Below are 15,489 nucleotides of genomic sequence, written 5' to 3' on the forward strand. Positions count from 1 at the left end.
AAGTTTGCATGGTCTGCAAACAGAATAGCTACCCCTGCTTTTTTCTGGGTTCCTGTTGCATGAAGGATTGTTTTCCAACCTTTGACTTTTAGTCTAGCTAGCTAATATCTATATGAAAAATTTCAAATTCTTAAAAGAATTCTGAAACCTCTATCCCTAAGCATTTTATTTTGGATGAGGATACTTGATTTGTAAATGTACACACATACACACAAGTGCACACATAGAGTACTAAGTTAAAACTACAGTTTAATGATAAATAGTTAAAGCTGCAGTTTTATTTAATGATTAATTCCTATTAAAGTCAGGAGTAAGGAGGACTACTATGTTCTTAGATAATCAATAATAATTATTGACAAAAGAATTGTAAAATAACAAATTGTTATTTTTTCCAAAGATACTAGAACAGTATACTTGTAAATCTCTAAAGAATTGATGACAAAACTAAGTCATACAATAAAATTTTTGATAACATAGGATATAAATAACTTTTAGTCATCAAATCATTTGCTTAAAATAACTGAGACAGTTTCACAGTCCATGCTCTTGGTGGTGGTACACAGACAAACTAGCACATGAATAAAATGTGACTATGTCAGGTGGTAGTAACTACTACAGAAAACATAAAACAGGTAAGTGGTTGAAAAGACTATGAATGGATGAGCATCTACAATTTTAAGTGGGGTTTTCCTGTTATTTTTCTCTTACTGAGATGGCACTTGTGTGAAGACTTGGAGGATGTGCCCTGAACAAGACTGAGATGCCCATGATCAACATTCTATATTGCAAAGTACTGGAAGTACTAGCTCAAACTGTGAGGATGGAAAAAAATAATCATGGAGTTTATAATATAAATATTTAGCATACCATAAATATTAACTGGTATCTATGAATAGCTCTAACCAAAACATAAGGTTTGTATGAAGAAAACTTACAAAACTTTACTAAAATAATGGAAAACACCACTATGCTCACTGGACTGAGTGGAATATATTAAATGTAAGAATTTTTCCCAAGTTGATTTAATAGAACTGCAGTAAAAATGTTAGGAGGGGTTGTCAGGTTACTGGAAAAGTTACTTGTAAGGCTAGACAGAAGTTGAAGGGTACATAAATAATACAGTCACATACGAAGAACTGGTGGTGAAGTAGCCCTACACAACCAAATTAATGATATCTGTACAGATATCAAGATAGTGTGAGGCTGGCAAAGGAATAAATTGACAATGAAATGTACAAATTAATAAAACAAATGAATGAACTTGAATACAGTGCAAACCTGAGGAACTATATTGGTTTTTGCCGGACATTGCAAAGGAAGTCAAAATGAAAAGGTGGGACCAACTCTATAATTAGTAACAGAACAACGAATATAGAATGGATGTATAAATATTACAGGAGGTAAAGAATGCTTGGGAGAAAATTAAAATTGAGCAAAATAGGATGTTTCTGAGTGTGTGAGGAAATCACAATTTTACTTTGTGTGCTCAAGAATGGTCTCATTGAAAAGATGGTATTTGAGCAAAAGGAAAAAAAAAGAAATTTCAAACCAGATACAAAAATCAATTTAGAAGACATTAAAGTCTTAAAAAGAAGAGAAAAATGTAAAATGTGTAGAAAATATATATAAAAATATCTTCTAGACCTGGGGCAAAAAGGTTTGTTTTATATCTTAATAACTTCTAAAAACTAAAAAATGTATGTGTTTGTACAAATTAACATCAAAAACTTTTTATCAACAAATATCTCAAAGAAAGGGAAAGTACAAGACTGAAATCATAATGATGTATTTGAAACACAAAACTACATGCATCATTGATAAATATTAGCATCAGAATATATTAAAAATGAAGATTTCCTTATCATTTCTAAGAAAAATGTCAAAAAATTTAAATGAGCAAAAAACATTACAGAGAGAAAATATACAGTAAATGAATAGAAATATATAAAAAATGTTCAACTCTAATGGTAATCAGGAAAGTAAAAATTTAGCAATAACTTTACACAGTTTAAAATGGACAGAATTAAAATAGCCTTGCTGTACCAATTCCCGGGATTCTGGGTACGGGTACAAGGATATTCATTTAATTATTATTACTTCAACGACATACAAATATGAATTTTTAAAAAATTTATCACTTCATGTTAAGGAATAAAGGATAAATAGATGTTAGACCTAATGTGTACATCCATGAAAAGGTATTTATATAGGAAAGTTTTTAAATCTTTTCAAAGAATTAAACATACGTTTCCAAGATTATTATTGGGCTACCTATATATAGAATTTCTTTGGTTGCACTGAAGGACTTTGAAAATTACAATTACATGGTACAGGATCTGAGTCCAAGGATTAATGTAGAATTAAGAATGGCTGACTTAAAATACAGTACCTATCATAAAAGACTCAATGTCCCATTCCACACTTCTGATAATTTTTAAAAAAAGAAGTATAAGAAGGCCATATACTATTTTAAAAAACCATTTGCTCCTTTAGAAGTTTTGTTTAGAATGTGCCTATAAAAAACACTATATTATTTACCTGAGAAAATTTAACTTCTTAAAGTCTTCCCTTCCTTTGAGTACAAAACAAATTTACAGTATCATCAGTGGGATTTGAGCATCCAGGTTCACCAAGTGCAGAGACATCTTTCTTCTTCAAGTATGACATCTCCCACCCTCGGCACCCTACCCAACACAAACATCATGGTACAATATCTGAGTCCAAGAATTAATGTAGCATTAAGAATGGCTAGACTTAATATACAATGCCTAGTATAAAAGACTCAAAGTCCCATTCCATACTTTTTAATTTTCACATCATACTCATTAGGATTACAACTTTCAAAATCCTTAGGCTATGGTTCCCAATGTGTTTTGGGGCAATGCTGACCTTGGGAGCAACATTTAGCGTATTTACAGGCTCTTTGTCATAATTTGGTGGGGAGATGTTGCTGGCACCTAGCTACACACTATCATCTAAGGATCCTGCTGAACATCCTACAATGCACAGAATTATCTGGCCACCCCACAAAAAATTACCTGGCCCCAAATGCCAACAAAGCTAACATTGAAAAATCCTGTTGTAGAGATGAGGTATAGCAATTAGTCCTTCAAAAATATTTACTGCAGTTTAGAATATGGCTCAGGATTTGAGATATAAATGTAAATCCCAGAGTCTTTTTTCTTAAGAATTTCAAAGTCAAATAGAAGAATCAGTAACATAAATGGATAATTATTGTGAAATAAATTCTACAAAAGACTTAAAGAAGAATAACTTAATTTTGAGGGTTGGGGGAATGGGTATATCTGAACAGAGGAGTCTTAAAAGAGGGGCATATAGAAATTTTTTAGGTTAAACAGGAGAAAAAGGTTTTAAGACAAAGGAAAGAAAGCAACAGCGGGCACAAAGAACATTAATAACCTTGGCACCTCAAATTGCCACATACATTCTTTATTTGAAACCTCAGTTAGGAGATGCTGGGCATTGATATGCCTCTGTCCTCATTGTTTTTCCCCTCACATGCTATTTTATTTTCCTGTTTGATGAAACCTTTACCATCTTTAAAGACTACATTTTGAGAAAGGAATGCTTTGTTCCTGTGTTAATGTTCACTGATTTGTTGCAAGTGTAAGAACAGCAACTAGCATTTAACAAATGCTCAATAAATATTTTTGAATAACAATGAATTATCACAAATATTAGGTCCTTTCTTAAGTGTTCCATTTCTCACTGTTAAAAAGCAGAAATTGGTGCATAATAATAACTGAATAAATGAAAAATAGGAAAACATAATGAACAAAACCAATAAATCTACAAAGTATTTGGACTCTTGATATATAGCTCAGCAAAGCATTTCCCTTCTACACTTCACTAAGAGCAGAGAAGGAAGGGTTCACTAAATATGAAGAAGTTACAATCACTTAACTTAAATTTTGTACTCAAAGATAAACATTCTTCTTGCTAAATATTTCTCCAGCACATATCAAATAGCACACCCATATACAGAAAGACATGCATATCGGAACGAAGTGGAATTGCACTACATGTAACTTTTTATAGCTGTTTTTCACTTCTCCTCTTGTCATTCCATATATATCATTGTAATGAATGCATCATGTTTATTTTGTGGAGGTAAAATGAGTCATTAAAAAAATCCCATTCCCCACTGGATGTTTCTATTACCGTCAGTCTTGTGATGGTATGAACAATGCTGTGGCTAATACATTGTACTCATTTTGTCTACTACTGGCACTGTACCTTCAGGTGAATTTCTAAAGTGTGCATGAAGTATCAAGCTTTGGAAGTACACTGAAAAAGTGTGAGATTACTATTCCATCAAGCAGTGTGTAAAAGACACTGTTTCCTCACACCCTTAATTAAGTACAAGGCTGTATGTTAGACTTTAATTTAATATGTTATAAGCTAATAGTTTTTCCTTTATCATTTTTGACTCATGACTCAGTGCTTGAGATAATTTTTCTACTAAAAGATTCTAAAAGCCTCTACTTATAATTTCTTTGGGTAATTTTTTATTTCATTTTCATATACAATCACTAATTTCATCACAAATTAATCTTGCTTTAAGTCATGGAATGGGTGCATTTTAATAAAGGATATACAAAGGTTGCAATATATTTAATAAGTAATCTTTTATTTTTTTAATCTTTGTGACATTTGCTGCATTAAGCAAATGTTTATAGTTAGACCAGACATACCATTTTTTTTCTTTTGGTCTATCTACTTTTTTTTCGACTATGATACTGCTTATATTTTCATAACTTGATATTTCACTCTCGGTAAGTGCAGACCTGAAGGATTAAGGGCTTCCTTAAGAACTCTGCTCAGAACAGAAACCCAAAGTCTGAGCTGAAAGCCACCTGTACTCAGAGGATAAACCCTTACTGGCTGGGCAAACATGCAGCTCTGCTGTGTATGAATGCCATCCTTGTGCTGCACGAAGAGGGCTTCCTCAAGAACAAGCTCAGTAAGAACAGAGAAAACTCTGACTTTCAGAAGATGTCAGAGTAGTAAGCAGCAAAGAGCCTCTCTGAAATTTGCTGTCCAGACACTGGAATATAGCAATCAATGAAGAGAAGGAGGGAAATAGGTCTTCTGGACCCAGAAAGGATCTGAAGGGGGATTGAAGCCAATGGGGAGTGCAAAGAGAGAAACTTCAATGTGGAAGGAGGTAGTGGGCAATGCCTTCTTTCCTCCAGTGAATCTGGACTCACTGTGTGAGATGAGCGGTTCAAACCTGTGGACACACAGTGACTGCTATCAAACCTAGAGGCCTCCACAGATAGATACAGCAGTGGAAGGTAGTAGTGGACATGGAAGACTGCACTGGGTGGTGGTGAGTGCTGTGGGATCAGATGTCCCAAGGGAGAGATCAGCTGGCCAGGAGCCATCTTGGAGAGTGGCCATTCGAGCTCAGAATTCAGAACAACTATTACACCCATCTAGTGGCTCCCAGCTGAGTTCTAGCTTGCAGACAGAGCACTGACTGCTACAGTCTGAACAGGTCTGCTCCCAGCCTCATGGCCAGAAACCAGCCTGAACTTCAGGGGAAATAAAGGTGCAGACTTGCTTAAATTATCTACTATCCTGCTGTAAAGCTACTGCTGGTTTGCTGGGATAAATCAACACAGAGCAAGACTGTCCCCATATGTTGTCTGTCAGTGACAGGAAAGACAAATCTTGAAGGGGACTTTTTTCTCTCTCTTTTCCTGTTTTTTCTTTCCTAAATTGTTTCATCTTATTTTTATGTGAGTGTGATCGTGGTTTCTAGACTCTTTGTGGTTGTGGTTCTGTTCTGTTCTTCCTTTTATTTCTTCATTCTCTCTTTCCCTCCTGTCTTCTCTACCAGTTTCACAAACTTTGCATGACCTCCTTTGTCCTCCAGCTCTGCTTCTAATATCTTCCTCTTATGCTATTTATTTTCTTTCCCAACTCCTTTTAAATTATCTTCCCTGAGGGTAAAATTGGCATATTCAGGGCTTATTTACTGCATATAATTTTCTAGTTTGTTTTACATTTTGTTATATAACCACAAATCTAGTGTTGCCACACTTAAATGTGACAAATTAATGGTTACTTCATTTTGTCATTTTCTAGGCTGTGTTGGATGCTATTGTTATTGGTGATTGTACTACTTTAGCCAAAGTGACTAATTGCTCTAACTAGCTGTTCTTCCTGGTATACCAAGACTGAGATTGCCTCAGGGTCACAGAAAATGCTGTGGGGCAGTACCAAAGAATGAGGAACAGAGCCAAACAGGCAGTAACTTCTCATCTCCAACAAACTGAAGACTTAGGATCTTGCAACAGACTCAAAACCCCAAAACCAGATACACCTGGAAGATGTCTCCGAGAAGTAGTCATTTACTGTGTTCTAAAGCAATAATGCAACTCACCATAAACAATTTACAAGCATCAACTCAGAAATCAAACTAAAAAAGAAATAGAAAATGAGAAGACACTCAAACAAGATACAACCCCAGATATCCAGTTCACCAAAGGCAAACCCAGGGGCTAATAAGGTGGGCCAATCTGAAAGCCACCCACTTGCTTTCTGAGAAGTAGAAACAACAAATCAAATGAATGAGGCTTTAAGAAAAAATCAAATCAGAAATAATTTCTCAGATAACTACAGAGATAGTGACCACAATGAAAAATATGCTTAATGTCTCTAGAGCAGATACATATAAAAAAAAAAGAGGATCTTAGAAAAACCATTGAAACCATGCATGCCCAACACAGGAAAGAAATGAAATACATAAAAGAGATTCAAGCAGATATCCAGGATACTAAAAATTCCATTGAATGTATCTGTAGGAGAGTAACCCAATGTGAGGACAGAATCTCAGATACAGAAGACAGGCTTGTGGTTAGTGATAATGGAAAGAAAGATTTCTTAAAAATATTATACTTTAAAACTTTACAGATTTAGGTTTCCATTTCAGTTCCCTGAATAGAGGAAAATATGCATTTGTATGACTGAATCTTCCCATGGAGGAAATCTACTCATGTTTTGTTTTTTTTATTAAAGATTCTCCTTTAACAGGGTCTATTTTCAACATTTCAGAACTTGGAATTGAAGCCAAAGCCTTTTTTTCAGTAATGGAAATTGAATCCAAAGCCTATATCTCCAGCTCTTTTTATTTTCTATATTGTATTTTGATTTTTTTGTTTTATTTTTTTGTACCAGGAATCAAACTCATGATCTCAGCCTTGCCAGGCAAGCACTTATGCCATTGAGCTATATCCCTGGCCCCTCTGTATTGTATTTGGAGACAGGCTCTTGCTAATTGTTTGTTAATTTGCCCAGGCTGGGCTTGAATTGGTGCTCTTCCTGCCTCAGCCTCCTCAAGCACTGCTATTAGAGGTGTGTGCCACCACATCTAGCATTTTATGTAGTATTTTTTAATGAAAACTCATCATGATTCTTAATTTTTTCTACATATTCCATAATTTTAATTGCAGTTGTAAAAGATACTTTTCAATTTTATTTAATTCTATAATTAACTTATATACAGATAAAGCTATTAATTAGCATAGTTTTCTAAAGGAGTATGTTACATATATCTCATTCAATATTTTGTTAGTTTTCCAGTTAAATTACATAATTTATAAATGTTACATTTTTTTCCATTTTGCCATATTTATCAACTATGCCTGTTTTAAAAATCTGATTGTACTGGTTACCAATTTCAAAAAAACTCATGTAAAATAAATTAATTATAAAAGAAAACAACTTTCATGACTTTAATGAGAATATTTCTTATGTTAAACTCAGTAACACAATTCTCATTTCAGAACTAAAAAAAATGATAATTACAACAGTCTGAAAACATCAAATACATAAAATCTACAACTTACAATGACAATAAAAGCAACAATAATAGCAATGGAAATCTCCATTGGTTACTTTTGGAGAGGGCTAATTCTTAACCCTGAAAGGTGACAAAGGGAAGAGTCAAGTATTTACGCTTCCTTTCCTTTTTTGTTTTTTGGGTTTTTTTTTGTTTTTTGTTTTTTTCCAGTACCAGATAATCAAACTCACAACCTTGCGCTTGCCAGCCAGGCACTGTGCCACTGAGCTAAATCCCCAGCCCCTACCTTTCCTTTCCTTAAGAGCTACATTTTTACTTAACCAAATAGTTGGCAAAGAAAATTCTTTTAAAAAAAAAATAACAGAATGGATTAGAATAGTACTTACTAGAGCACAGGAAGAGCAGGAAGATGGAAGGGTGTAAGGAAGTTAGATAAACATCACTGAAGCACAAACAGAACCAATCAGATCTGCTTTTCTATATTCCGGTAGGATAACTACTAGTTATAATTATCCATGGTGTGTTCTGAAATAATCAGAAGACCTCAACATATAGAAATGATTAATGTTGGAAGAGACAGAAGAGCTTATTACTCTGCTTTGTGCATTTTTTTTTCTTTTTTTTTTTTTTTTAGATATTTTTTGACAGACTCTTTATGTTAACCTAAATGTCTTGTAGGATTTCCAATCATGTTGGTTTTTCTCTGGTACCGGGAACCGAACTCACGACCTTGCGCTTGCCAGGCAGGTGCTTTTTGCCACTGAGCTAAATCCCCAGCCCCTGCTTTGTGCATTATATGTTATCTATATGTATCAATTACCACACTATGATGTACAAACATGTTTCAATAACAATAATAATATAATAATTCCACTTATTAAATGCTAAAGAAATGATTACAATATCCAATGAGAAAGCAGGCCTAAGAAACAATTATGTATTATATGCTCACAGCTATAAATAAAATATTAAAAAACTTTATTGTGGAAGGAAGCAGGATATTAGCACACAAACCCATTGACAAATCACAGACTCACAAGTGAGCAAACTGTTATTATGTTCATAGATAAGTACTGAGAAATACTCTTGGCTTAAAAATAACAAGAACAAAGGCTTGCCTGTATTTAATCTAGCTGACTCTTTAAATACTAATTTATCGAAAATATAAAAATAGAGAGATAAACTGAATAAGAATTGGAAGAGACCAAATTTAGAACACTGGATGTTCAAAAGGACCTATAAATCAATGCTAGAAATAAAGACAAATTATAGAGTAAAAAATATAATTTAGGAGTCACTCAAACAAATGCAGTATGGATTTTGATTCAACATCTATTGTAAGTAGACATCTGTAGAAAAGTAAGGAACTCTGAATATTAACTTATTATATTGTATTACAATACAGTACATAATTATATTAGTTATAATAATGAATTTCTGATAATATGTAACAAACATAAACAACATTGTTGTCAGTTAGATAGACATACTGACTAATTTGCATGTAAAATGTCACTATATCTAGGCTATAAATATTTCAAGCTATGAAAATGGAGGCAACACCAGGCATGGTGGTGCACACTGGTAATCCCAAAACTCAGGAGGCAGAGGCAGGAGGATCATTGAGAGTTCAAGACAGCCTGGGCTACAAAGTGAGCTCAAGGCCCACTTGAACTACACAGTGAGACCCTGTCTCAAAAAGACAAGAAAAAAAAAAAGGAGGAAACTCATAAAAGAGTGGAAAAACATTGATAATTGTTAAAACTAAGTGAAAAGTATGCTGAAGTTCATTTTATTATTACCTCTATTCATGTGTGATATGTAAGATCAGCAATAAAAATGAAAGCACTTAAGAAATAACAGATTGGAAAACAGGGAAGGATCAAGGGTAATTATAAGAGTAGAGGTAAGTAACACACTGAGCGCATAAAAAGTATGAGAGAGTACTAAGCCAGTAAAGAAGTGAGGCTCAAACAAACGGTAGAAGCGGAAGTGCTGGAGAAGGGAGCTGAAGCTCTTACAGTAGCCTAGAAAAGCACTCACTATTTGGGTCACAAATGTTTGGAAATAATTTTCAGGTATGGGTTATTTCTCATTAGTTAGTCTATCCACTCCCTGACACTGATATTTCAAGTAAAGCATGCTCACAAGGGCTAAGATTATGATCACCTTACCTCCTCGTTATCGTTATAACAAATGTTGCAACCTCCACCATTTTTCAAAAAACCTTATTTTACAAAACTGTGTTACAATTTAAGAGATTCAAAATGCCTTTAAAAGCACTTCGTAGACATAAAAAAAAAAAAGGCTTAAAAGGTACTACCTTTGCATTTTACGTTATTTTAGGACATACTGAGAAGGCAAACCAATGAAGACCTGCCTTGTTACATTCAACAGCACAACTGAAGAAGCAATTTGTTACAAGCAGATGGATAGTTGAACACTAAAAAGGATGATAAACTAGAAAGAAATTAGATATTGAAATCAATTTCTTTTAGGCTTACCATGAAACTTCAGTTTCACACAAACAATTGTATTTGAAGAAGTCAGAAAAAAGATGCCATACTAAGATGGGTGCCCGTGAAAACAGAACTTTACACATGCTATAGCCTTTATAGTCACCATTTACTCGATTGGTCCAAATATTTATAGTTCATTGTTATGACTGCCAAAACTGGCAACCACAAGGATTGTTGTCTCAATTAGGACAGTAAACAGATTGTCTCTTTTTTTAATGAAAAAATCTAAAATGTAATACTTCACAGTTTAACATGTTTATTCATCTAAACGAGCTAAAAAATAATGGTGCGACATCTGTTCGAGAAGCATTGGTACCTCAAATTTTGGCTGCTTCCCCACCAATTTGGTTGTTGTTTTAAAAAATGAAGAATAGGAGGGGGTACTGTCATCAAAAAATCTTCTGGCATGTAAAGTATCTTATTTTTTTCTTGAAATAAGGATCTCATATCTGTTGCTAGGGATTAAAAATGTTGTATAACGAGAAGGCAGTACAGTGAATACGGCTGCAGTTCAATTGTTTTAAATGAATTACTGATCCCCCAAGGGCATTTCCACACTGGTATAGTTCTTTACATGACTCTCCCCACTCCCTCTACACTTACCTATATTACCCTGCACAAAATGGTAAGAATGTTTTTATAGGTATTTATTTCATCTGCTACTTTTTAAAACATTTTTACTGTATGTTGTACTGATTCTAGACATGGTGTCAGTGGAAAAAAATCTAGAAAACATCATTCTATCCAGGCTGCATGGATCATTTCTAATAGAGAAAGCAGTGCTGCTCAGGGAGAAGTGATAGGCGTCGTCCCGGAGGAGTCCAGGTAAGTGTAAAGCCTAATTGTTGTTAAGGAGAGAACATAAAATTATGTCAGGTAGTGTGTGGTTAAATAAGCATGTCTGGGATGAAATACCTTAAAATTGAATAAGTTTAATTTCTAAAAATTTATTTCTAAAGCTTATCTCAAGCAGTATTCCCTTTACAGACTTACTGACTATATTTTAGAATCTGGAAAAATTGTGTGCTTTACTATTCATATAAATGTTATGATAAAATTCTAGTTTTAGATTTTTGGAGTAAAGATGTATACTAAGTTGAACTGAGCCTTTAAGTATGTTTTTCAGTAAACATTCATACTTGATTGTCTCAAAAAGCCAATGTTTCTATTTTATAACAACCTTAACAAAATTTTTTAATCTTTAAGAAAAGCAGGATGAAACAAGAACCAGCGCCCATAAATGCTAAATGCTTTGTGATCAATACCATGGTGCTTATGTTTGATTTATTAAATTTAAGCAATCTTTGATCATCTACTAAATAAAAAGAATTCTGCCAGACTCTGAGAGGACTAAAATGTATTAACTTTATTTTAACAGGCATATATTATATTTATGTCCAGATTATGTTCTTCTTCATTTCTATCATTCCAATAGTAATGTAACTATTGGAATGATAGAAATGGATAAGAACACGCACTCGGCATTTTATAACCATTGGTTAGGGTAAGAGTATTTCTTCTGTCTTTGTGAAAAAATGAAGAGAAGCTTGAAGTATTTTTATCCCCTTAAAGCAACTAACCTTGTATTTGTACTAAAATAGGGTTTTTCTTTGTCTCAAAAGAAATATTAGATGAGATTAAATTTTTATAATATCTCCGTTCAAACTAATTTATGTATTCTTTACTCTAGTCTAGATTTCCAGGCAAAGTAAGAATGAACAACCCTTCATACTCCTTTCATAGTACCCCATGGGCTATACTTTTAAGTCTCTTAAGTTAGAAATTCATTTTGCAGAGTAGGTTAACAAGTCAATTCCACCATTCTGAAAAGTTATCACAATTTTTTCTAGTTTTGTATTCTGCTTACAGTAGGGGAAATAGCTATATCTAATATTTGATGCCAGCCTCAAATTTATGCCACAAACTACTCCCTACTCAAAAGTGTAGTCCTCTGACACAGCAGAAAGATACCACCTTTCTGTCTTCAAAGATTCAAACCAGACTTTCAATGTGGGATTTATCTTCACAGGATTGGCTGCTTCCAATTTAACGTGAGTTCACAAAATTTGAATTTCATGAAAACAGCATGTAAACATATACTGCATTGTCTCACTTTACCTGCTATTTACTTAAATCAATTTTAAGCCTTTGGATTTATGGTACTTTGGGGCCACTAGAAATCGATCAGTTATACAAATGGACTAAGTATAGGCTCAAGATATTAATAAAACCAGGCAATGAAACTTGCCTATAATTATGCTATGTTTAGATTAAAACTTATAACTATCAAAAACATTTCCCCACAAACATTTCTCATGATAGACCAGAATGGTGCAGTTTTTCTCAGAATGATTAATTTTTAAACATTTTTGAAAGTATAGTCATCTATTTTGCATACTGTAAACTCTGTTAATAGCTCACTTGGATAGGCATCTAATAAGTAATTATTATATATCCTCTTCTTTAAATTCCCACTGAAGAACCAGAGGAAATCTTTATTTAATACGACTGTTTTTAACACCATATGGGAGGGAAATAACTAAATGAAAATTGCTCACGTAAATGCGATAGGAGTGGAGGAAAGCAGTGTCTCTTGACATGTGGCATGTCACTCAGCAAAGCAAAAGGCCCGTCATATCCAAAATGCCAGCTTGGATACTCCCTTGCCTCCCACTTCGCAAACAGACATACCACATGGCATAAAATGCTGCAACCTTTCCTAAAAATGCCACTTGGATTGGTCCGCTTTGGTGAGTACATAAGAACTCTTGGTCTGTCTCTTGAGTTTGTGAGTTCGAGAGGAAGAATCCAGTAAATAACACTGCTTAAATTTTGCCCTTAGATGTTTGGCAGAAATAATCTGCAGGGAAATTGGAATCTTTGGCTGTTTTCACACTGATGGAAGAAATTATGCTACTTTAAAAAACCCTACAATGTTGCACTACATTATTGAATTCAAGTTTTTGCAAAAGTACCAAAGAATACCTTTTGAAGAAAATTGTGCTTATAAAGCCCTATAAACTTCTAGGGTATTTATCAAAGCTTTTGTCCCTTAGCCAGTATGGAAGCAATCTTAACTTTTATTTTTCTTCATAAATACAATATACACATTATAAAACATTTCTTTGTGCATATATTTCACACTATCCATTTTCTATACATATGTATATATTGTAATAGCTAAACACTTTTTTTGACCAGATATTTTCCAAATTTCTAAGTTCTACGCGTTCATGTGTTTTAAAAATCTACTATAATTTCATTACCAATAAAATATTAAATGTCCTACTCATTATGCTCCAACAAATGAAAAATGCATTGAAAACTATATAAACTGAAAATTACATAGGAGAGTAATAGGAGACATATATTTTCTTCTATTATTTATTTTTCTAGCTTTTAAAGTGTTCTAATGGATTACCTCTCAAGAAACAAAATGTAATTTTGCAAAGCAACTCTGTATTGTTCAGATTCAGGGCACAACTCAAGGAAAAGATTGTGAGCTAAGACTTCTGCTCTTTCTGTGGTGTGAAAAAGACTGCACTATTAAATGACAGATTGTTACATAGCTCCCTAACAAGAGGGGTAAACTGATACTGCAGGTAGCCAGAACAACATAATTAAAATAGAATTCCAAGTTTATATTAATAGAGTAATAAGTTAATTAAAATCAAGATCAACTGAACTTTCTATTTACACCAGTTCAGACAGCCCGGAGGAAAGGGACTCTATTTGAGAGACATATGTGACTCTTTGAGCTTCTGTCATCCAGGTGCCATTTCTGATGAAGCACATGTGCACTGAACAGTTGGCAAAGAAGGAACAAGATTACCGTAGATGTATGTGCAGATAGTCTCGCTAATGATATAAAATATGTCTGGAGAGAAGCGGAGCTTCTTTGTGAAATGAAACATTTTTGTTCCTTCTTAAATCTGCATGTGAGTTTCTAAGCTCTGTACTTTTACTTGTAAGGTTTACAGAACAAAACTAGATTTGGTAATCTGTATGTGTATCAGTTATGTCCATATATGTGGTAAGAAATCTGAAGAATTTAGAATCAGTTATTCATCTTATCTGAATACAAAATAGACAGGGTATCTGTCAAAGCAGGAAGATTTATAAAAGCATCTGGCAGCGTATACTACACAACATTGCTAGGTGAAGTTCCTTTCTTGATATACAATTATTTAAAAAGACATTTTTGGAAACTGAAATAAAACAGAATAAAACATTCAACATGTTGTAGTTTCAGTACTTCAGAAAGCACTGGTACCAAAAGGTGCTTTTAAAAAACTATCGTTCTTTCCTGCAACGACTGCTGCTCAGCTAATCTTCACGTGGGTCCAGATCAGGATCAACATCCACGGACAGCCTGAGGTAAAAGAAAGCATAGAAAGCCAGCAGGAGGGCCAATATAGCTGCAAGCACAAGGCCAACTTCCTGGGAAAGAAAGAAAAGCAGACTTGAAAATGATGAAGAAAGACAGGATATTATCATCAGTATCATAAGATAAAATAACCATATTACTCTATAGTAGAGACAGAGTGAATAATCTGAAACTAATAATTCCATTCCTTTTGTTTTATACCTTTTTGCCATTAAATAAATTTGTTTCGTCAGTGACAATACCCATTGCAATTGAAAGTACATCAGTGGGTGTGTCATCCGTATTATACTTTTAATTAATTTAGTTTTTTTCCAATGGTGTAACTGAAATTTGTTGCTTTAATATAATTTAAGTTTGGATAACAAAATGGAAGACAAATGCAATGTAGTCTGCAACTACACAGTTTATTTGTTGTGTATTTGAGAATGCTTAATTTCACTTTTTCCTTCCATAATACACTTGTTATTAAGTGATAGCATTTGGATAGATTGGTAAAAATACTTATCATTCCATTTCAAGTGAGAAAAACATTTACTATAAATAACCAGTTTTAGATTATGTCTCTGCATACATCCTCATTAAATATTACTTTGTTCAAGCACTAATCTTTAAATCCTAAATTCTATACCTTACATATGGAGGAGAAAAAAATGAGTTCTCAGCTCAGAAAGCATAATATAGTACAATTTATCACATCTGTGAAGGATGGGACTGGCTATTTCATTTAGTAATCTGATGTGGATTAGATTAAT

The 15,489-nt window shown here is 33.6% G+C and overlaps 1 protein-coding gene across 5 annotated transcripts in view; it reads right to left on the reverse strand.

Annotated features, from left to right (window-relative positions):
- Positions 1 to 13,720: 13,720 nt before the first annotated feature.
- The window catches only part of Triqk (triple QxxK/R motif containing), a 53,069-nt gene continuing 51,300 nt past the window's right edge, over positions 13,721 to 15,489 (reverse strand). For all 5 annotated transcript variants that reach the window (XM_013512848.1, XM_013512847.1, XM_005381782.2 and 2 more), the window contains one exon: positions 13,721 to 14,790. In XM_013512848.1, the coding sequence (XP_013368302.1) occupies positions 14,677 to 14,790 (114 nt within the window). In that variant the 3' untranslated portion in view covers positions 13,721 to 14,676. The remainder of the gene's footprint in view (positions 14,791 to 15,489) is intronic.

The sequence above is a fragment of the Chinchilla lanigera genome, unplaced genomic scaffold, assembly GCF_000276665.1.
Source record: "Chinchilla lanigera isolate Chin_1 unplaced genomic scaffold, ChiLan1.0 scaffold00016, whole genome shotgun sequence".
Lineage (NCBI taxonomy): Eukaryota > Metazoa > Chordata > Mammalia > Rodentia > Chinchillidae > Chinchilla > Chinchilla lanigera.